General features: G+C 38.2%; 1 protein-coding gene across 1 annotated transcript in view; it reads right to left on the bottom strand.

Annotated features, from left to right (window-relative positions):
• Window positions 1–23913, bottom strand: part of IMPG1 (interphotoreceptor matrix proteoglycan 1) — a 127567-nt gene that overhangs the window by 71909 nt on the left and 31745 nt on the right. Inside the window, exons 8-12 of the mRNA XM_049873820.1 lie at window positions 21079–21137; window positions 14898–14918; window positions 13304–13539; window positions 12526–12602; window positions 11636–11714 (exon numbers count right to left, since the gene is read on the bottom strand). Of these exons, the coding sequence (XP_049729777.1) occupies window positions 11636–11714; window positions 12526–12602; window positions 13304–13539; window positions 14898–14918; window positions 21079–21137 (472 nt within the window). The remainder of the gene's footprint in view (window positions 1–11635; window positions 11715–12525; window positions 12603–13303; window positions 13540–14897; window positions 14919–21078; window positions 21138–23913) is intronic.

Below are 23913 nucleotides of genomic sequence, written 5' to 3' on the forward strand. Positions count from 1 at the left end.
CATTGTTCTTTATCGATGCGTAGTATTCCATTGTGTGAATATACCATAATTTATTTATCCATTCATCCATTGATGGTCACCTTGGTTTATTCCATCTTTTTGCTGTTGTAAACAGTGCTGCAATGAACATGGGTGTGCATATATCTGTTCATGTAAAGGCTCTTAATTCTCTAGGATATATTCTAAGCAGTGGGATTGCTGAATCGTATGGTAATTCTATTTCTAGTTTTTTAAGGAAGTGCCAAATCGATTTCCAAAGTGGTTGTACCATTTGAAATTCCAGCCAGCAGTGTATAAGTGTTCCAGTCTCTCCACAGCCTCTCCGACATTTATTACTTTGTGTTTTTTGGATTAATGCCAGCCTTGTTGGAGCAAGATGAGATCTCACTGTAGTTTCGATTTGCATTTCTCTAATGGCTAATGATCGTGAACATTTCCTCATGTATCTGTTAGCTACCTGAATGTCTTCTTTAGTGAAGTGTCTGTTCATATCCTTTGCCAGTTCTTTAATTGGGTTATTTGTCTTTTTGTAATTGAGTTTTTGCAGTATCATATAGATTTTAGAGATCAGACGCTGATCGGAAATGTCATAGCTTAAAAACTTTTCCTCAGTCTGTAGTTAATCTTTCTAGTCTTTTGGTGAAGTCTTTGGATGAGCATAGGTGTTTGATTTTTAGGAGCTCCCAGTTACCTAGTTTCTCTTCTGCACTGTTAGTAATGTTTTGTATACTGTTTATGCCACTAATTAGGGCTCTTAGCAGTGTCCCTGTTTTTTCTTCCATGATCTTTATCCCTTTAGATTTTATATCTAGGTCTTTGATCCATTTTGAGTTAGTTTTTGTGCATGATGCAAGGTATGTGTCTTGTTTCATTTTTTGCATATGGATATCCAGTTATGCCAGCACAATTTGTTAAACAGACTATTTTTTCCCCGCTTAACTGACTTTGGGCCTTTGTCAAATATCAGCTGCTCATATGTGGATGGATTTATGTCTGGATTCTCAATTCTGTTCTGTTGGTCTGTGAATCTGTTGTTCTAGCAGTACCAGGCTGTTTTGACTACTGTGGTGGTATAATAGGATCTAAAATCAGGTGGAGTGAGGAGTGAGGCCTCTCACATCGTTCTTCTTTTTCAGTAATGCTTTACTTATGCGAGGCCTCTTTCCCTTCCATATGAAGTTGGTGATTTGTTTCTCCATCTCATTAAAAAATGTCATTGGAATTTGGATTGGTATTGCTTTGTATCTATAGATTGCTTTCAGTAGAATAGACATTTTTACAATGTTGAGTCTTCCTATCCATGAGCAAGGTATGTTTTTCCGCTTATATAGGCCTCTTGCAGTAGTGTCTTGTTGTTTTCTTTGTATAGGTCTTTTACATCTCTGGTAAGATTTATTCCTAAGTGTTTTATCTTCTTGGGGGCTACTGTAAATGGTATTGATTTGGTGATTTCCTCCTCGATGCTCTTTTTGTTGATGTAGAGGAATTCAAAGGATTTTTGTATGTTTATCTTGTATCCTGATACCTGCTGAACTCTTCTATTACTTTCAGTAGTTTTCTTGAGGATTCTTTAGGGCTTTCTGTGTATAAAATCATGTCATCTGCAAATAGAGATACTTTTACTTCTTCCTTACCAATCTGGATGCCCTTTATTTCTTTATGTAGCCTAATCGCTCTGGCTAGGACCTCCAGCACAATATCGAATAAGAATGGTATAAAGGGCATCCTTGTCTGGGTCCCGATCTCAAGGGGAATGCTTTCAGACTCCCTCCATTTAGTATGATGTTGGCTGTTGGCTGTTGGCTTTGTATAAATGCCCTTTATTACGTTGAGGAATTTTCCTTCTACTCCTATTTTGCTGAGAGTTTTTATCACGAATGGGTGTTGAACTTTGTCAAATGCCTTTTCTACATCAATTGATAAAATCATGTGGTTCTTGTCTTTTGTTTGATTTATGTGATGGATTACATTCTAATGTTGAACCATCTCTGCATACCTGGCATGAGTCCTTGGTCATGGTCAATTATTTTTTTGGTATGTTGTTGAATTCTATTGGCTAGAATTTCGTTGAGGATTTTTTCATCTGTATTCATGAAGGATATAGGTCTGTAATTTCCTTTTTTTTTGTGGTGTCTTTAGCTGGTTTTGGTATCAGGCATATGCTGGCTTCATAGAATGATTTGGGAGTGTTCCATCCTTTTCTATGCTCTGAAATACCTTTAGTAGTGGTGGTGTTAACTCTTCTCTGAATGTTTGGTAGAACTCTGCAGTGAAGCTGCCTAGGCCACGGCTTTTTTTTGTTGTTGGGAGTATTTTGATTACCTTTTCAGTCTCTTATTTGTTATGGGTCTATTTAGTTGTTCTGTCTCTGTTTGTGTTAGTTTAGGTAGGTAGTGTGTTTATAGGAATTCATCCATTTCTTCTAGGTTTTCAAATTTGTTAGAGTACAGTTTTTCATAGTAATCTGATATGATTTTTTAATTTCAATTGTGTCTGCTGTGATATCGCCTATCTCATTTCTTATTCAGGTTATTTGCTTCCTGACCTGTTTTGCTTTTGTCAGTTTGGCCAATGGCTTATCAGTTTTGTTAAGTTTTTCAATGAACCAGCTTTTGATATTTTTAACTCTTTCAATTGTTTTTCTTTTTTTTATTTCATTTAATTATGCTCTAATTTTTATTATTTGCTTTCTTCTGGTGCCTGTGGGCTTCTTTTGTTGCTCTCTGTCTATTTGTTCAAGTCATAGGGATAATTCTTTGATTTTGGCCCTTTCTTCTTTTTGGATGTCTGAGTTTATTGTTATAAATTGACCTCTGAGCACGGCTTTTGCTGTGTCCCAAAGGTTCTGATAGGAAGTGTTTTCATTCTCATTGGATTCTATGAATTTCTTTATTCCATCCTTAATATCTTCTATGACTCAGTCGTTTTTGAGCAGGGTATTGTTCAGTTTCCAAGTGTTGGATTTCTTTTCCCTGCTTTTTCTGTTATTGATTTTTACATTTATGGCCTTATGGTTAGAGAACATGCTTTGCAATATGTTGGATTCTGTTAAGGCTTGCTTTATGACCTAATATGTGGTCTATTATAGAGAATGTTCTATGTGCACTAGAAAAGAAAATATCCATGGTTGCTGTTGGGTGGAGTGTTCTGTATATGAGGTCAAGTTGGTTGATTGTGGCATTTAGATCTTCTGTGTCTGTATTGAGCTTCTTTCTAGATGTCCTGTCCTTCACTGAAAGTGGTGTGTTGAAGTCTCCTACTGTAATTGTAGAGCTGTCTATCTCACTTTTCAATGCTGTTAGAATTTGTTTTATATATCTTGCAGCCCTGTCATTGGGTGCATAAATATTTAATATGGTTATATCCTTCTGGCATATTGTCCCTTTTATCATTCCTTGTCCTTTGTGGTGGATTTAACTTTAAAGTCTGTTTTGTCAGAAATTAATACTGCCACTCCTGCTCTTTTTTGATTGTTGTTTGGTTGATATATTTTTTTTCCATCCTTTGAGTTTTAGTTTGTTTGTGTCTCTTAAGTCTAAGGTGTGTCTCTTGTAGGCAGCATATAGACGGATCGTGTTTTTTTTTTTTTTAATCCATTCTGCCACTCTCTGTTTCTTTTTTGGTGCATTTAGTCCATCTACATTCAGCATAATTATAAATAGGTTTGAATTTAGTGCTTCATTTTGATGTCTTTTTTTGTGTGTTGTTGACAGTTTCTTTTTCCACTTAATTTTTTGTGCTGAGTAGTTTATATATTGTCTTTTCCTCTTATTCGTTGTTGTTGATTTTGTTTCTGCTGAGTCTGTATGTTTTTCTTGTATTTTATTTTGATGAGTAGGACAGTTAGTCACCTTTGTGGTTATGTTAATATTTACCCCTATTTTTCTAAATTTAAACCTAAGTTATATTTCTTTATATCACCTTGTCTTCCTCTCCATTTGGAAGATCTATGACTACATTTCTTAGTTCCTCTTTATTGTTGTAATGTTGTCTTCTCTTACATAGTAACATCACTCTTTCCGTGTTTTGAGCGTTATTTTATCTTAATTTATTTTTGTGATTTCCCTGTCTGGGTCGATCTCTGATTGCTGTGTCCAATGTTCTAGTCTTGGGCTGATGCTTGATGTTATTGGTCTTCTAACCAAAGAACTCCCTTTAAGAATTTCTTGTAGTTTTGGTTTGGTTTTTATGAATTCTCTAAACTTCTGTGTAACTAGAAATGTCCTCATTTCACCTTCCTATTTGAGAGACAGTTTTGCTGGATATATGATTCTTGGTTGGCAATTTTTTTCCTTCAATGCTTTATATAAGTCATCCCATTGACTTCTTGCCTGCATGGTTTCTGCCGAGTAGTCCGAGCTTTTTCTTATTGACTTTCCTTTGTAGCTGACTTTTCATTTATCCCCAGCTGCTCTTAAAAGTCTCTTTATCTTTGGTCTTGTCAAGTTTGATTATAATATGTCTTGGTGACTTTCTTTTAAAATCTTCCTTATATGGAGTTCGATGAGCATCTTGGATTGGTATCTTCTCATTCACGATATCAGGGAAGTTTTCTGCCAACAAATCTTCAACAATTTTTTCTGTATTTTTAGTTTTTCCTCCCTGTTCTAGTTACTCCAATCACTCATAGGTTATTTCTCTTGAAAGAATCCCACACGATTCTTAAGGTTTCTTCATCTTTTAAAATTCTTTTATCTGATTTTTCTTCAAATATATTGGTGCCAATTGCTTTATCTTCATTCTCACCAATTCTGCATTCCAGTTGATCAATTCTGCTCCTCTGACTTTTTATTGAGTTGTCTAGTTCTGTAATTTTATTGTTAATCTTCTGAATTTCTGATTGGTGTCTCTCTATTGATTCTTGTAGCTTGTTAAATTTTTCATTATGTTCTTGAATAGCCTTTTTAATTTCTTCAGCTGTTTTATCTGTGTGTTCCTTGGCTTATTCTTTGTATTGCCTGATCTCCTTCCTGATGTCTTGAAGGGTTCTGTATTTTAATCTTTTGTATTCTGCATCTGGTAATTTCAGGAAGGCACCTTCATCTTTTCCTCCAGTTGTGAATTTATTCCTACTCCAAGGCTGGGAAGATGGCTCCAGGCGCTCAACACAGCCCATCTCAGGCTCAGGGAAATCAAGATCCACTGAAGCCAGCTTTGGGGCTGGAGTTGTGGTAAAATATACGCAAGTACTTAGCTTTTGCTGAGAGCGCCATTCTTCTCTGGGTCCGGAGGTGTGAGTAGGCTGTGCGGCTGGATGTTTCTCCCTGTAAAAACTGTGGCCGAACACTATCGCCAGCCCGCTGCAGCCACTCCAGGAAATGGTGACTGAGGGATCATGGCGATTCAGGTCCTGTAACTCTTCTCTGCTTCTGAACCATCTCATCCTCCCCCTGGCACTCAGTCCTTTTTCTATCTTTGCCTTTGATGTTTAGGGCTCTTAGTTTGTGATAAATATAATTGTTTTACTTGTTTTTCAGGTCTTTGTTGTAAGAGGGATCGCAGGAAGCATCTGGCTAGTCTGCCATCTTGGTCCCGCCCTCGACATTGTATTCTTATGCTAAAATGGGATTTCATCTCTGACAGCTACACTTTTCCAATAGTTTGTCCAATCAGTGTTGTCTTAAGCTCTTTCCTCCTTGTGTCTTACATTAACCTTTTTTTTTCCTGACAAATTCCTCAATCCTCCAAATGTAATAGTGGAATAATATGCTTTTACATTAGAAGGTCTGTTAAAATGGTCATATTGCTTAATTTTGAAATTACTTAAAGTTTTATTCGTGTAAGAAATTCTCCTTATCATCAGAGATTTTTACTACTGAGGGTTGTTTCAAGGAGTAAAGCTCAACAGGCTTATTCTAATTGCTTCAGTGCCACCAAGTATGAAAGAAAACAGAACTGAGGCAGTTTCCAGATAATCTGTGACTCAGCTGCTATGCCTCGTGGTGTGTGGCATGTCTTCTGCTGAGCTGAGAGCTGCCACGTGCTGGTTTTCTGCCACTGGTGAGGCATGGGCATTTCGGTTACAGTTAGTAAGATACAAATACAACTCCTGTGGTCTGTTAGTGGCTACCCTAAGAAATGAGAAGGGACAGATTGTAGTCGCAGTTCCCTGCCAGCCTAGGAATTATTCAAACAAGTCAATTACATCCTCTTGCTGGAATCAGGTGTCACCCCATTCTGTTGTTTCTACAAAGCCTGCCTCCCCCTGATTGTTCACTCTGTTCCTTGTTCACTCCCATGTGGCCCTTTCTAGGGGTAGAACCCTTGTCTCCTGGCTGTGAGTATGTTTATACTGCTGTTGCTCTCATTTATCCAGTGTTGGATGTTATATGTTTGGCCCTCCTCATAAACATAGGGTCGGAATTCTCCCGTGAGTTGGAACTGATTTGACGGCAATGTGTGTGTGTGTGTGTGTGTAATGGAGTGAAGAGGAGGTAAGCAAAATACCAGTGCATGATTATAAAGAGATAATAGCCCTTTGCCATGATGTTGATTCTGACTCATAGCGACAGTATAGGGCAGAGTAGAACTGCCCCATAGGGCTTCTAAGCCTGAAATCTTTATGGAAGCAGACTGTTAAATCTTTCTGCTGTGGAGCAGCTGATGAGTTCAAATCGTTGACCTTTTTGTTAGCAGCCAAGTGCTTAACCACTGCTTCACCAGGGATAATAGAAGGGCAATATTTGGATATCTGAGAGACATGGCCAAACTAGATCACAGGCCTACTAGAGAAACTGCAGACACATATATTACCACTTCCCACTAATGAGCCTGTAATAGACATTGCTCCTTAATCAGGCCACACTTTCTTACTAAACTCATTCATGGCTTCAGAATTCTTCAAAAGGTTTTACCTCTTAAAATTCATTAAAATAAATTCACTTCTGTCCATCTTCACTTTCTATCACCCAAGGTCAAGCCTGGATTACTGTTAAGACTCTTCTAATTACTTACATTTGCCCGCCTCTGGCCAGTTCTTCACAATAGAGTCAGAAGGATCTGTTTAAACTCAAATTTGATATGTCATTCCTTTGCTTTAAACCCTTCAGTGGTTCTTAAAAGGACTTATAAAGTTCTACCTTTCTAGAGCTTCACCATTTTCTGCTCTCTATTTAACTCATGTTCTAGCTATACTAACGAGTCCCTAGGTGGCACAAATGGTCAAGCACTTGATGACTAGCTGAAGGTTGGTGGCTTGAACCCACCTAGAGGCACTTAGGAAGATAGGCCTAGCAATCTGCTTCTGAAAGGTCACAGCCTTGAAAACCCTATGGAGCAGTTCCACTCTGCACACATGGTGTTGCTGAGTCCGAATTGACACCACTTGGCAACTAATAAAAACAATAGGAAGCCATCAGGCTGGCATAATGGAGGAATATCCCAGGCATGAGAAAAAATAATTTATGCAAAAGCATAAGTGCATGAAAGTTGGTGTTCAGTGGTATGACCAGAATTGATAGCAGAAAACTATTCCTGGGCCATAGATTTGGCTCTGAGCTTTTCTGTAGCCAGAGCAAAAAGGAAAATACCAGATTATTCCCACTAAATTTGAGTTTCATAGAGGTATTATGATACAAATTTATTCCTTTCTTCCTTCCTTTAATTTATTCAACATATATTTGTTGCCTGTCCACTATGTGCTAAACATATGGTTGGGCACTGGTTGGGACCACAGTCCCTGACCTCATGGAGCATTAGAAGATGGGTTCTATACTGAGTTCATTCAATTTAGCACACTCCACTGATTCATTTCCATGGAGTCAAAGGCTGCTGTCAGATGAAGAAAAATTGGAAACAAATGTTGATTTCAACATATTTCCCATATAGGAGAATACAAGACAAAACAATGTCCAATAGCAGAATAGCTCTGCCTAAAGTTTGCTAAATCACCCCTTAAAACATTGTAATTTGTTAAGAGACCAAGCTTATATTTTAAATGGAATGTCTATCAAGTGAAAAAGTCCATAATTTGGGAGAGAAGGCACTAAACAGCTTTTCTCTTGATAGGTCAGATAATCACGCTAATGAGCTAAAATAGAAACGTAATACCCCTTCCCATTTAAAACAAAACACAACACAGCACAACACAAAAACTTATATTCTAAAGATTTGATGCTATTTTTGAAGGAGTTGAATACATGTATGTGAAGGATAGAATGTTGAGTTTTCTATGGTTATGACCCATTTGTTATGAAATAGAAGTGATGTTAACAGATAGCTGGCTTTGTAAGAAAGAATGGCTTGAGATCACCTCTCCTTAAAATGTTTATCATAGAAGACTTCAAAATTCTATACACCATACCAATTCATTTAGTTTTCTAGAGGCGTATTTTGCAAGTACTTTATCTCAGGGGATTAATAACTAAATTAAACTGCTTAATCTGAAAGATTTCTGTGAGTGTATTTTACTGAGATTTTAATGGCTTAGTGGCATTTAGTGACACTAACCTTAAAAATTTTCCAGGCTAAAATTATTTCAGTAATGCCATGGTTCAGAACTTTGGAGCACTACTTGTCATTTCACCTGTGCATGGGAGAAGCCCAGAATTGTTTTATAGGGGAGAGAAGCATCGGTCTTGTACAGAGCACATTTCTTTTTGCTCATTTCCATGTAGAAGTGGGGTGCCTTTTTAATCAGGAATGTTTTCTGGCTAGGGTCTTCATTTTTCCTTAGGACATGTTATTCCTATCTCTGGCTGGGCTGACCATGAAAGCATATGGATCTGCCCTTAATTGGCAACATAGCATATTTGCACTCTAGGCCCATGTCAGCAAATGTAACTTTTCTTGCTCAATACTAATCAAAAGCTCAGTTAAGAGATATGATTTTCTTTTATGGAGCACATTCATTCCTCTAGATACTCAAAAATCAATCCTTAAATTAAGGTAGATTGTCAGAACCTAGCCCCTCAAAGAGCTGCTGGCAATGAAGTGGGCCCTGGCATGCCGCTGTGTGTCTCGTGTGAGGGCCTTAAAGGAAATGCCTTGACACTGTGAGTACACAGTAGGGAGGTTGATGTGGACAAGCCATTGTTCCCACAACTCAGTGTTCTCTCTATGAGGACCCACAGGGGGGAAAAATTTTTTTTTCTCTAAGCAATTGCCAGACTGTAAGCATGCAGACCCAGAATTGCATAAGGTGTTTTTCTTATTGCCAAGCCTGCTTAGAGACAAATCTATGAACCTCGTTTTTTATGAATGAGGTAGAATTTTAGTAAAATTTAAAACCCCTGTGAGAATCTAATAATAAGCCACAGTACAGAAGATTGAAGAATAGTGAGGGAAATATTAGAAGAAACAAGAAGGAGTCGTTTTGTGGAAGCCAAAGGAAGGAATTTCAAGAAGGGAGTGGTCAACAAGAATCAATCATCAGAAATATCAAATTAATGATCCTAATTGATCATTAAATTGATCAATTAGGAGTCCATCTGCGACACTGGTGAAAGTTGTGTCTTTGTAATGTGTGGTTAGAAGTGAAACTTTGTGGTGATTAAGAGGCGAGATAGTAGAGACCCAGAAGCATAGACTATTTAAAACATGTTGATAGAGTAGTGAATTAAAGAGAGAGGAGGCTGAGGTTTGAAGGCAAAGGAAATATAAGGGAATTGTTTTAAATGATGGGGTATACTTAAGCCAAACTTAGTATAATAGGTGGAGGAAACTTAATGATGGTCCTGCCCCTGGGACCTTGAGCAAGGCTCTTCACATCTCTGGCCTTGGCTTTCTCATCTGTGAAACACAGTGAGTTCTCTAAGATCCTTTCAGGCTTAGTGTTCTGTTGTATACTTATGAATGGAAGGAATGTATAAATAAAATAAGAACAGTAAAGCAATTAAAAATACAATAATGCTTTCATCATATATATACTATTATTTTTATTAATCTACTTGAAATGCTTTATGTTATCTTAATGCTTAATGAAAAGAAAGAATCCAGTGAGCATTTAATACCAATCACTTCACCAAAGGGTTGGGTTTGTTTTATGCAACCAACTCTTAAATGATTTGGAAGTCAAAATAATGGTTGATGTGGATTATGGTAGATTATAAATGGCCAGAAATTCTTTTATTCTACTCCCACTGAGAGATAGGGTTTATGTTCCCTCTCTGTGAATCAAAACAGGCTCTATGGCTACCTAGCTATTAGAATATAAGAAAGTGATGGTGTTTCTGGGCCCTTAAGAGACTGGCAGTTTCACTTTCTGTCTCTGGGAATCCTGGCTCTTTGAACCCAGCTGCCATGTTGTGTGGAAGCCCAAGCAGCCCTGTTGAGAGGCCTATATAGAGGAGGAATGAGATTGCCAGCCAACAGCTGTGGGTGAGCAGTTATTTGTCATCCACATAAGTGAACCATTTTGGAAATGGTTTTCAACACCAGTTGAGATATCCCAGTTGACACAACATGGAGCAGAGAAGAATCATGCTCACTAATCTGTGCCCAAATTTTGAATGTATAGGAAAAGTAAAAGATTGTTGTTTTAAGCCACTAAATTTAGGGGTGGTTTGTAATGTAGCAATAGATAACTGCATCATGCAGTTAACATTTATTCACTGGTAATCACGTAAGCCAAATCCAATTAACATAGTTCTGCTATCATGCCATGTATGCTATGCATTCCTGAAAAATCTTGCATCCCACAAAATTGCATACAAATTGTACAGAGTTTATAATAAGGCTGAGGTTGACCACTTAAAACCTGTAGGATTTTGTAGTAAGAGCCCTGACTAAAACAATAACAATCTTATTAAAATATCAGTCACAACAAATCTCCACTGACATTTGCACTTAGAATCACAGGACATCTTTATCAAACTTACATTATGGAGCTTGTGTGTCCCTAAAGACATTTACACTTGTAGCATTACCACAAAGTTCTATAAAATAGAAACCATAGGGGTTCTTAGAGTCACTAAATCAGCTACTTCTGGCACTAAAGGAAGGCTCTTCTGTAGGAATTTTAGTTCTTTTTTTTCTTCTTAAGGTCTTCATATATTGCCAAATTTTTCTCTTAGACTATGAGAAAGTTTGACCCTATTGCCTCAAAAACTAAAGTTCCTGGAGAAAAAAAATGAACCAAAAGGATTTCAGCATTAACTGACGTCCTTCCTTATTTATCAATTATGCATGAGCTAATTTTCATTAATGAAAATGTAGGAGAACAGTATCAATGGTCAGCCTGTACACAACACCTTTCTCTTTATTTGTGCCCTAAAGGAATACATATATTGACTGCAAGGGCCCAGTCTGTCTGTTGCAATAGCCTCATGTCATGGACTTGGGTCTTAGGACCTACCTTTCCTAACTCGGACTCTCAGTTTCTAAGCCAAGAAATTGCTGTTCTGTGTGGGCAGCAGTTGATGCTACTTTGGTTTCAGGTTTCTTCACCAGATCCATAAAGAAAGGGCTATCAATGCGCTTCGTGGGACTAGGAACTGGAGCTGAGGGAAGGATTTGAGGGTGTGCTCCTCTTCAGAGGAGGGTGGCTCTACCGACTGCTCGTTCATTGGAGGTGCTGGTGTAGGAAAACCTACTGCATCAGGGATGACTTTGTCACTGGTTTTTGAGGCAGTGTCATAGATGGATTCCTAAAGGAGGAGGTTGACATCTAACATAGTCTTTGTGGGAAGACACTCACCAGGTAAACCGTGCTCTGCTCTGTGAATTGTCTCAAGCCTGGATTGATCAAGAGGAAGGTCTGGACTCAAAGTAGTACCCTGAAGAATGAATTTAGGAAGACAAATGTTGAGAAGGAATATTTCATGGCTATATTCTGTATGTTTTTATTATTTAAATTCAACCAAATCACTTAATAAGTTTATTTGAGTCTACTATGGAAGAAGATTCTGATGTAGAAACATGTTCTGGAAAAATAACTTGCAATGAGACAGTGGCTCAAAGTAGTCTATTGGCTTCTTGGCTAACTGAATCTGCCTGAGTAGGATCAACACAACTAAAATGCTTTAAATTGTGTCAATTATGTCTGAATTTCTGAATCCCTTCATTATGGGGGGGACACGAGCTTGGTCAGCACTTTTATTTATAAACACCTCAATGGCAGCTTCTGGCATAAATTAAATGAACATAATTTTAAATGAAATATAAAAATTACTGAATTTATTATTTTTATTTTCCAGGACATTAATTTATACTTACAAGCCCCACAAATAAATATTCAGATAAATCTAAGACATGAAAACAAATTTATAATATGCTTATGTTTACAATTATTTTTGAAGGTCAAAGATAAATAATATACTCTGCTGTCATTCTTTTCAGTTCTTGAAAATGTGTTTTATCAAAAACAGAAAATTTCAACTCTAATTGAAACAAGAATCTAACTAAATTGAAGGAAGCTGTGAATTTTAGGATATTTGAATCAGAGGTTGTATCATATTTTATTAATCCAGATTCTGAAGTACTGCTTATAAAAATCAGAAAATAATCATAATTAGCATTGCAAATAGAATTTTGCCCCATTCAGTCCTTAAGCTGATTTTTGAAGAACAAAAAAGACACCAAACTCACTTTTGTGGTATCAGCAAGGGGTGTAGGCAGCACTGGTTGAGTGTCCTGATCAGAGTCTGGCAACGACTCAACAATTTCTGTGGGTGAAAAATCATAAGATTTTGTGGGGGCAGTAAAACAGTCAGGGTTGAAAAATGTGGTAATAACCAGTTCTTAAAGAATGTTGTTATTGTGTGCTGTCTAGTTGATTCTGACTCATAGTGACTTTATAGGACAGAACAAAACTGCCCCATAGGGTTTCCAAGGCTGTAATCTTTATGGAAGCAGACTGCTGCATTTTTCTCCCCAACTGCCAACTTTTCATTTAGCAGCTGAGTGCTTTTACCACTGCGCCACCAGGGCTCCTTTCTTAAAGAATAGTACAGTGTTATTATAATTGAAAATCATCCTAATTTAAGTGTGTAATCTGTTTCCTGCTGGGATCTGACTGCTATAGATGAGGGATTCTGTTTGGGTTGTGTCAGGGGAGCTGAATTCTCCAAGGGTTCTCCTCTCCTCTTGGGTTTCAATGGATGACCATAGTTGACGCAGACTGAACTGAAGCCCTTGGTATTCTCCTAGAGCTACTCTTGGTGTGAAGTGGTCACCAAAGGCTCATCAAATGAGACACAAGAGGGAATGAGGAAAGACAGAAATGGTACTGTACATGATATATCTCACAGTAATGACTGACTCTACAAGGTCCAAGTGAAAATGACAGTGACAACGAGGCATTCACATTTCCTAGTCGCTCTATCAGAATGAGGATAAACCCAGAAACATGAAATCACCAACTGACCATCAATGAACTGAATTGTCCCCACGTCCAAGGATTGGTCTTCCTCGAGCGCTCTGCTGACCAGCTTTTTGAGGTCTATAGCTGTGAGATAGACTTCTGGTTGCCTGCTCTCCTCCATGATTCCATGACTTTCAATTTTGTTGGAATCAAAAGACAGGAGGTCACCCGCAGGGCTCTTTGCTTCTGCGTTGTCTCTCTTGAAGATGGCCACAAGTCGTACCTCTACGAAACTTAAACTGTAAACAGCAGAGGACACATCCCACCCAAAGCCATTGTTACATATCTTGTAAAGAGACTCACTATGTTGCTACAAGGCTTCATTCAGGTCATCTTCATCCTCTTTCCTTATGTGTTCTGAAAGAATATTCCACCTCAGAACCAATTTTGATGTTTATCAGAAATTTAAAATATAGGAAAATAATTAACATATATTTTTAATGGCCAAAATAGAATGCCAGCATGGAGGTTAAGTCCAACTTGAAGAAGAATTACTAACTGAATCAAGTGGTCATAGATTTTCCATTTAGGTTTTTATAAAAATGTATTAATTGTCAAGCGTTGCAGGTAGTGACCAGTGTTTTTGGTGGTATCATAGGTAAAGTTAATCAGTGTGAAGGATGAATTGCTCCTCCTAAAAACAGACATCTTTAGGAAGGTCTATGACATAGCAATGTATGATATAGCAGTGGCTCAATACTATTTATGTGTTGTAACCAAGTCAAAAACTTTAGTCCTTAGGGCAATTTCCATTCTACCTTTTTCTAAGAAGTATTTTTTAATTAAAAAATAAAACTCAAAACATAATTTTTCCTCTTAAACTGCTTTTGAAATAACATATCAGAAGAAAGAGAAAGAAAAGTAGTACATGGTTAACTATATTATTGCATTTATTCATTCAATGCCTTTTTGCATGTAAAAATGAAACAATTTTCTACAGCTCTGTCCTCTAGGATCGGGTTTTACCTTTTAGTTCATACCATAAATCCACACAGAAGGGTGTAGAAGTGTTATAGAGGCCATAGGAACTGATAATGTGTTTTTTTGGCAGTTCTTCAGGCAACACAATCAGTCTGAGTCTACAGTTCATTATCTTACTCGTCAATTATGGGAGTCGAAGCTAGGTTCTTATTACTGATCTCTCTAAGGCATGATGGGTCTTTTCACAATTCAAACTGACCTTGAGACCAAGGAGCAAATTAGTTCCTCTGCTTTATTGCAGACTTAGGTTACATATATGTATGTGCCTTCAGGCAGACAACTTCCCATCACAAATGGCATTTCAGAAATAGTTAAAGCATGCCTGCATCACAGATATGTGCTTTTCTAATTAAACCTTGAGCTTTATAGAATACTTTTTAGCTGACTAATCAATGTTTACCTGCTTAACACACGTAGCAATTTAAACTAGAGCTTGTCTCCCTCCACTACTGAATAATTGGTTAATCACTCCCATTTAAATAAGAAACTACTAAAAGGTCATTGGCTTATCCTAGACATCACATATAAAAATTATTTGTACTAGGTCAGCATATATAGATTTGTGGGGGGAAATATACTGTATTTCTAAACATAAAATAAAACAAGTCCAAATTACCCATCTCTTTCTTTCTTTGGTCTTCATTTCATCATTCAGAATGGAAACATGCAGAAGAGAAAAAGTTATGAAATTGAGATATTCAACTTGTCATTGCATATTAAAAAAATGGCACATTCTTCTATTTCATAGTCTTCTATTTTTTCCCAAAGCTTTGAAGGAAACACATAAATTACCACCAGAATCTGGCTGAAAATTCTGAGAACCGTAGAAATCTTGGTAAATAAACATATTATGTTTCTGATTAGGATCTGAGCCTTAGTTCAAAGATCATATGTACTTTTTTTTTTTATGTTTTTTTTTTTAAATTTTTATTAAGCTTCAAGTGAACATTTACCATTCCAATCAGTCTGTCACATGTAGGTTTACATACATCTTACTCCCTTCTCCCACTTGCTCTCCCCCTATTGAGTCAGCCCTTACAGTCTCTCGTTTCGAGCCAATTTTGCCATCTTCCCTCTCTCTCTATCTTCCCATCCCCCCTCCAGTCAAGAGTTGCCTACACACTCTCCCGTGCCCACCTGATTTAATTAGCTCACTCTTCATCAGCATCTCTCTCCCCCGCACCGACCAGTCCTTTTCATGCCTGATGATTTGTCTTCGGGGATGGTTCCTGTCCTGTGCCATCAGAAGTTCTGGGGAGCATTGTCTCTGGGATTCCTCTAGTCGCAATCATACCATTAGGTGTGGTCTTTTAGTGAGAATTTGGGGTCTGTATCCCATTGGTCTCCTGCTCCCTCAGGAGTTGTCTGTTGTGCTCCCTGACAGGAAAGACATCGATTGTGGCCGGGCACCAACTAGTTCTTCTGGTCTCAGGATAATGTAGGTCTCTGGCTCATATGGCCCTTTCTGTCTCTTGGGTTCTTAGTTGTCGTGTGACCTTGGTGTTCTTCCTTTGCCTTTGCTCCAGGTGGGTTGAGACCAATTAATGTACTTTAGATGGCTGCTTGTTGGCATTTAGGACCCCAGGCGCCACAATTCAAAGTGGGATGCAGAGTGTTTTCATAATAGAATTGTTTTGCCCATTGACTTAGAAGTCCCCTCAAACCAAGTTCCCCAGTCCCCAGCCCCTGCTTCGCTGACCTTTGAAGCTTTCATCCTATCCCGGAAACCTCTTTACTTTTAATCCAGTCCAGTTAGGCTGACCTTCCTTGTTTTGAGTGTTGTCTTTCCCTTCACCCAAAGCGGTTCTTATCTACAGATTGATCAATAAAAAGCCCTCTCCCTCCCTCCCTCCCCCCTTTGTAACCACAGAAGTATGTGTTCTTCTCCGTTTTTTCTATTTCTCAAGATCTTATAATAGTGGTCTTATACAATATTTGTCCTTTTGCAACTGACTCATTTCGCTCAGCATAATGCCTTCCAGATTCCTCCATGTTATGAAATGTTTCAGAGACGCGTCACTGTTCTTTATCGATGTGTAGTATTCCATTGTGTGAATATACCACAATTTATTTACCCATTCGTCCGTTGATGGACATCTTGGTTGCTTCCAGCTTTTTGCTATTGTAAACAGAGCTGCAATAAACATGGGTGTGCATATATCTGTTTGTGTGAAGGCTCTTGTATCTTTAGGGTATATTCCGAGGAGTGGGATTTCTGGGTTGTATGGTAGTTCTATTTCTAACTGTTTAAGATAACGCCAGATGGATTTCCAAAGTGGTGTACCATTTTACAATCCCACCAGCAGTGTATGAGAGTTCCAATCTCTCCGCAGCCTCTCCAACATTTATTATTTCGTGTTTTTTGAATTAATGCCAGTCTAGTTGGTGTGAGATGGAATCTCATCGTAGTTTTAATTTGCATTTCTCTAATGGCTAATGATCGAGAGCATTTTCTCATGTATCTGTTGGCTGCCTGAATATCTTCGTTAGTGAAATGTGTGTTCATATCCTTTGCCCACTTTTTGATTGGGTTGTTTGTCTTTTTGTGGTTGAGTTTTGACAGAATCATGTAGATTTTAGAGATCAGGCGCTGGTCTGAGATGTCATAGCTGAATATTCTTTCCCAGTCTGTAGGTGGTCTTTTTACTCTTTTGGTGAAGTCTTTAGATGAGCATAGGTGTTTGATTTTTAGGAGCTCCCAGTTATCTGGTTTCTCTTCTTCATTTTTGGTAATGTTTTGTATTCTGTTTATGCCCTGTATTAGGGCTCCTAGGGTAGATCCTATTTTTTCTTCCATGATTTTTATCGTTTTAGTCTTTATGTTTAGGTCTTTGATCCACTTGGAGTTAGTTTTTGTGCATGGTGTGAGGTATGGGTCCTGTTTCATTCTTTTGCAAATGGATATCCAGGTATGCCAGCAGCATTTGTTAAAAAGACTATCATTTCCCCAATTGAGTGACACTGGTCCTTTGTCAAATATCAGCTGCTCATACGTGGATGGATTTATATCTGGATTCTCAATTCTGTTCCATTGGTCTATGTGCCTGTTGTTGTACCAGAACCAGGCTGTTTTGACTACTGTAGCTATATAATAGGTTCTGAAATCAGGTAGGGTGAGGCCTCCCACTTTCTTCTTCTTTTTCAGTAATGTTTTGCTTATCTGGGGGGATCATATGTACTTTTGACCTTTCTGTTAAAGTCCTGATTTCTTCATATTCCTCCTAAAGAGGCTGCAGATATGTTCTATGTAGCTTACATTTTGGGTGGTGCTGGTGCCAGGAAGTTTTTCAAAAGCATTTTATAAATGGATCTCTTACCTTCTGAATGGCAATAAATGAGTAGTTTATTCCTGAAACTAATTTGTCCATCTGGGACCAAACCCTGTCACTGGTGTTTGGTTGACTAATTCTCAAATTGCTTCAGTCAGTAAAACTTGACGGAATGTCCAACTCAACAAAAATGTGTTGCAAGAACAAACAGTTATCACTTATTGAATGGGTGGTCTGCTCTAGGCAGTTTACATTTCTTCCCATTTCATCTTTCCTACAACACAATCTCCACTTTCCAGATAAGGGAACAGGCACAGGGAGGGAAGGTGTCGGGAGGAAGTGGCAGAGCTGGGATTCAGACCCTGGGCTGCCTGACTTCAAGGTCTGGGCTGGTTTTGCCATGCCACGCTCTTCTCGGCCAAGTGGTCACCAAGCTGACGAATACATTTTAGACTTCTCTGGGCATATATATGTATACCTATATTTACATCTAGATGAATTTAGTTTAGAATTCAGTTTTCTCACTTTACATTTCCAGTGGTAGTTGCCAACAGACATTCTACACATATGCAGGGATTAGCATTGCTGCTCTTTCTGGATTATGACTCCGCCCAGCTTTCACTTCCAGGTGTAATATGCCTGAAATGGACCCTGCTGCAACTTCTGTGGAACTCAGGGAGAATCAATGATTATTTAACTAGGGCTGTTCTTGGGGAGGGACTTCCTTCTGGGGCAACCAAGCATTCATTCAGGGTCTACTTCTTGCTTGTTTCCAGCAGGTAGTTTGTGATCCATGACACTCCCTGGAGAGGCCAGCCTTTCTGGCCCAACACCCTAAGTTTGTATGATGGCGCTAAGTTTTTATTCTTCCTTGCATTGCTTTACTGAGGTATAATTGACATATAACAACTGCACATATTTACGATGCACAATTTGTCAAGTTTGATGGTAGCTGTACATCATACACACACAAATATGTGTATATATATATTACACTTGTGAAACCATCAAAATCAAGACAGTGAACATACCCTTCATACCCAAGATTTTACTCATACCTTTTTTTAATCCCTGCCTCCTGCCCCCTTCACCTCACCTTCCCCAACTATTGATCTGCTTTCTGCCCCTGTAGATTAGTTTGCATTTTCTAGAGTTTTATATAAATGGAATCACAATGTACTCCTTTTTTGGTCTGGCTTCTTTCACTCAACATAATTATTTTGAGATGTATCAATGTTGTTGTGTATTCTAATAGTTCATTTTTTTGCCGAGTGGTATTCTGTTATAAGAATATACCACAATTGTTTATTACTCTGTTGTTTCCAGTTCTTGGCTGTTACACATAAAATCACTACAAATGTTTGTGTACAAGTCTTTGAAGAGTATACCCTCAAAGTGGATTTAATGATTGTTAATAGTTTCCCACATTTGCTGTAAAAGATGAAGCAATCTTTAAAGTGGACCTTTTACTGTTCATCCTTATAATTACATTAATAATAGATGTCCTAACTACTTCCCAATTGTGTTTAGAGAATTGAATGAGGTCATTGATATAAAAGTAGTTGTTCAACTGTAAATCAGGCTTTATACAATGAGTCGAGGGCCAGATAGTTCCAAGAGACTCATGGGCCCCTCGAGAATACTATTTCCTTCATGATAAGTTTACAGTATTCTGAGTACTTTATCAATGATTAAAAGTTTGTCACATTCATAAGAATGTATTTTATTATATTCAGGGGCCAAAATATTTTTCCGGAAACGGAATCTTTATTACATAATAAAAATCATTGACAAGATTTGATCAAGTTTATTTTGTAAACAGTTTTGGAGCAAATAATAAATTCTTATAAATACATGGGGAAAGTACAGCTTGAAGGGATATATGTTTACATTTTTTACTTAGCAAAGTTTCATTACCTAACATTTTGGTTTTCTTCTGATACAGACACTTAAAAAAAGATGGGATTTTCATTTATTGAAGGGAGGGGATAATGAGCATTTGAACATTCACCAGGAGGACTCTTCCCATCATTTCTTCAGCTTCAAATAAAAAATTTCCTCTTTAACTGCAGTGGGTTATCCAGACCTTGCCATCTATGTGGAATGTTCTCCTATCTGCTTTTATTCCTCTCTAACGCATCTGATTTCACATGGAATACTGCACAGTAGCATCTTGAAATAAAGTAAAACAAGCCTACTTTGGTAAATATTAAGGATTTCATCTTCTATAAACTTCACTTTTTAATACTTCTTTCTTCTGGAGTAATACCAATCGGTGGGGCCTGATAACTCGAAAAGAAAGAAACTGGCAAAGCTCCCCCAGAAGCTACTCTTTATAGGATGTTGAGGCCTTGCCCTGTGCACCTTGTTGCTTTAAGGCAAAACATGGTGAAGGAGCCAGAAAAGAACTTCAGTGCAGCCCTCTCTCCTAGCTTTACAAATCCCCTTGGAGGCACGGAATTTCATTCTGCTCACACAGGGTTGATATTTACCCTGCAGCATGTTTTAAAAAAACAAAAACAAACAAACAAAAAAAGTCATGATCTTTTTCTTACGTGTAGATGTTTGAATAAAGAGAACTTAAAAAAAAATTTGAGCCCTAAAACATGAACCCACAGTAGAATGCTGGGATGCTAATGGATACAGACCTGCTTGTGGGAAAGCCAGCAGGAACGTAACTGAGGCCTGCCTTAGCTTGGCACTATTTTATCATTTTCACTTTTTATTTACAATTTTAATTTAATGATTTTTGAGCAGGAATATATTACTATAGTTCAGACATCAAAATGATTTAAAAGGTCTATTTTGGGAAGCCTTGCTTCCACCCCATCCCTGTCTGCCCCATTCCTCTACTGCCTTTTTCCCCATCCAGCTGCCTTCAAATAGTTTTCTACTCATGTTTACCCATGTGCGTCAGAGTAGAACTGTGTTCCATAGGGTTTTTAATGGCTGATTTTTAGATCACCAGGCCTTTCTTCCCAGTTACCTCTGGGTGGACTTGATCCACCAACCTTTTGGTTAGCAGCCAAGCAGTTAACTGTTTGTACCACTCACAGACTCCTCCTCTTCCCGTTGGTACTACTTTGTATTAGTTTCACCTGTCTCCTTCTGGTAGCGTGATTTGTTTAAATGATGATGCTATTTTGCAGTCATTAGGAAGCCAGGTAATCAGACACTGAGGTAACTAGTTGCTACTTTTTTGAATCTGTCTCTACCGAGGCATTTTCATAAGAGGTACATTAATAACAAGATTACCAAAGGACAGCAGACGGGCTCTCTGCAGAGAACTGTGTTCTTGACTCCCTGAGGAGGGAAGAAATAGAGCTTCTGTGTAGTCCCATAAAAAATCACCTAGAGTTGTATTCTAATTAGGCAATTCCTTTATCTGAGATGTATTCAGTTTTCAGGATTTGGCAGCGCTAAACAGTTGTGGGAAAAGGGACCTTATAATCCTCATGATACTGCTTTTAAAAGAGGATAGGGAGAAATTTATTTAAAAATTGAGAAGAGGCCCATTCTCTTACTTACCTAAATCCTATCACATGGATTTCTTTGAATCCTGGAACTTTCTTAAATACCTTTTGTATCTGTAGAGAGAAAGAAATTTATGAAATTTCTTTGGTTTTGGTGGGTCAGATCTTACCTAACAGGAAAAGCCTAAACACTTTTTTTTTTTTTTATGATTTTTATTGTGCTCTAAGTGAAAGTTTACAAATCAAACCAGTCTCTCACATAAAAACTTATATACACCTTGCTACACACTGCCAATTACTCTCCCTCTAATGAGACAGCCTGCTCTCTCCCTTTACTCTCTCTTTTCGTATCCATTTTGCCAGCTTCTAACTCCCTCTACCCTCTCATCCCCCCTCCAGGCAGGAGATGCCAACATAGTCTCAAGCGTCCACCTGATCCAAGAAGCTCACTCCTCACCAGCATCCCTCTCCAACCCATTGTCCGGTCCAATCCACGTCTGAAGAGTTGGCTTCGGGAATGGTTCCTGTCCTGGGCCAGCAGAAGGTCTGGCGGCCATGACCACCGGGTTCCTCCCAGTCTCAGGCCATTAAGTCTGGTCTTTTTGTGAGAATTTGGGGTCTGCATCCCACTGCTCTCCTGCTCCCTCAGGGGTTCTCTGTTGTGTTCCCTGTCAGGGCAGTCATCGGTTGTAGCCAGGCACCATCTAGTTCTTCTGGTCTCAGGATGATGTAGTCTCTGGTTCAGGTGGCCCTTTCTGTCTCTTAGACTCATAATTGCCTTGTGTCCTTGTCCTTCATTCTCCTTTGCTCCAGGTGGGTTGAGACCAATTGATGCATCTTAGATGGCTGCTTGCTAGCGTTTAAGACCCCAGACACCACTCTTCAAAGTGGGATGCAGAATGTTTTCTTAATAGATTTTATTATGTCAATTGACTTAGATGTCCCCTGAAATCATGGTCCCCAAACCCCTGCCCCTGCTACACTGGCCTTTGAAGCATTTGGTTTATTCAGGAAACATCTTTGCTTTTGCTTTAGTCCAGTTGTGCTGACCTCCCCTGTATTGTGTATTGTCTTTCCCTTCACCTAAAGTAGTTCTCATCTACCATCTAATTAGTGAATACCCCTTTCTCACCCTCCCTCCCTCCCTCCTCTCGTAACCACAAAAGAATGTTTTCTTCTCAGTTTAAACTATTTCTCAAGTTCTTACAATAGTGGTCTTATTTGTCCTTTTGCAAAACTGACTAATTTCACTCAGTATAATGCCTTCCAGATTCATCCATGTTATGAAATGTTTCACAGATTCCTCACTGATCTTTATCGATGCATAGTATTTCGTTGCGTGAATATACCATAATTTATTTATCCATTCATCTGTTGATGGGCACCTTGGTTGCTTCCATGTTTTTGCTATTGTAAACAGTGCTGCAATAAACATGGGTGTGCATATATCTGTTCGTGTAAAGGCTCTTATTTCTCTAGGATATATTCCGAGGAGTGGGATTTCTGGATCGTATGGTAATTCTATTTCTAGCTTTTTAGGGAAGCGCCAAATCGATTTCCAAAGAGGTTGTACCATTTGACGTTCCTACGAGCAGTGTAGCAGTGTTCCAATCTCTCCACAGCCTCTCCAACATTTATTATTTTGTGTTTTGCGGATTAATGCCAGCCTTGTTGGAGTGAGATGAAATCTCATTGTAGTTTTGATCTGCATTTCTCTAATGGCTAACGATCATGAACATTTCCTCACGTATCTGTTAGCTACCTGAATGTCTTCTTTAGTGAAGTGTCTCTTCATATCTTTTGCACATTTTTTAATAGGGTTATTTGTCTTTTTGTAGTTGAGTTTTTGCAGTATCATGTATATTTTAGAGATCAGACACTGATCGGAAATGTCATAGCTAAAAACTTTTTCCCAGTCTGTAGGTAGTCTTTTTTACTTTTTTGGTCAAGTCTTTGGATGAGCATAGGTGTTTGATTTTTAGGAGCTCCCAGTTATCTAGTTTTTCTTCTGCATTCTTAATAATTTTTTTATACTGTTTATGCCATGTATTAGGGCTCCTAACATTGTCTCTATTTTTTCTTCCACGATCTTTATCATTTTAGATTTTATATTTAGGTCTTTGATCCATTTTGAGCTTGTTTTTGTGCATGGAATGAGGTATGGGTCTTGTTTCATTTTTTTTGCAGATGGATATCCAGTTATGCCAGCTCCGTTTGTTAAAAAGACTGTCTTTCCCCATTTAACTGTTTTGGGGCCTTTGTCAAATATCAGCTGCTCATATGTGGATGGATTTATGTCTGGATTCTCAATTCTGTTCCATTGGTCTAGGTGTCTGTTGTTGTACCAGTACCAGGCTGTTTTGACTACTGTGGTGGTATAATAGGTTCTAAAATCAGGTAAAGTAAGGCCTCCCACTTTGTTCTTCTTTTTCAGTAATGCCTTATTTATCTGGGGCCCATTTCCCTTCCATATGAAGTTGCTAATTTGTTTTTCCATCTCATTAAAGAATGTTGTTGGGATTTGGATTGGAATTGCATTAAATGAATAGATTGCTTTTGATAGAATAAACATTTTTATAATGTTAAGTCTTCCTTTCCATGAGTAAGGTATGTTTTTCCACTTATGTAAGTCTCTTTTGGTTTCTTGCAGAAGTATACCACAGTTTTCTTTGTGTAAGTCTTTTATATCTCTGGTAGATTTATTCCTAAGTATTTTATCTTCTTGGGGGCTACTGTATATGGCACTGATTTGGTGATTTCCTCTTCAGTGTTCTTTTTGTTCATGTAGAGGAATCCAACTGATTTTTGTATGTTTATCTTGTATCCCAATACTCTGCTGAACTCTTCTATTAGTTTCAGTAGTTTTCTTGAGGATTCCTCAGAGTCTTCT

The sequence above is a fragment of the Elephas maximus genome, chromosome 1, assembly GCF_024166365.1.
Source record: "Elephas maximus indicus isolate mEleMax1 chromosome 1, mEleMax1 primary haplotype, whole genome shotgun sequence".
NCBI lineage: Eukaryota > Metazoa > Chordata > Mammalia > Proboscidea > Elephantidae > Elephas > Elephas maximus.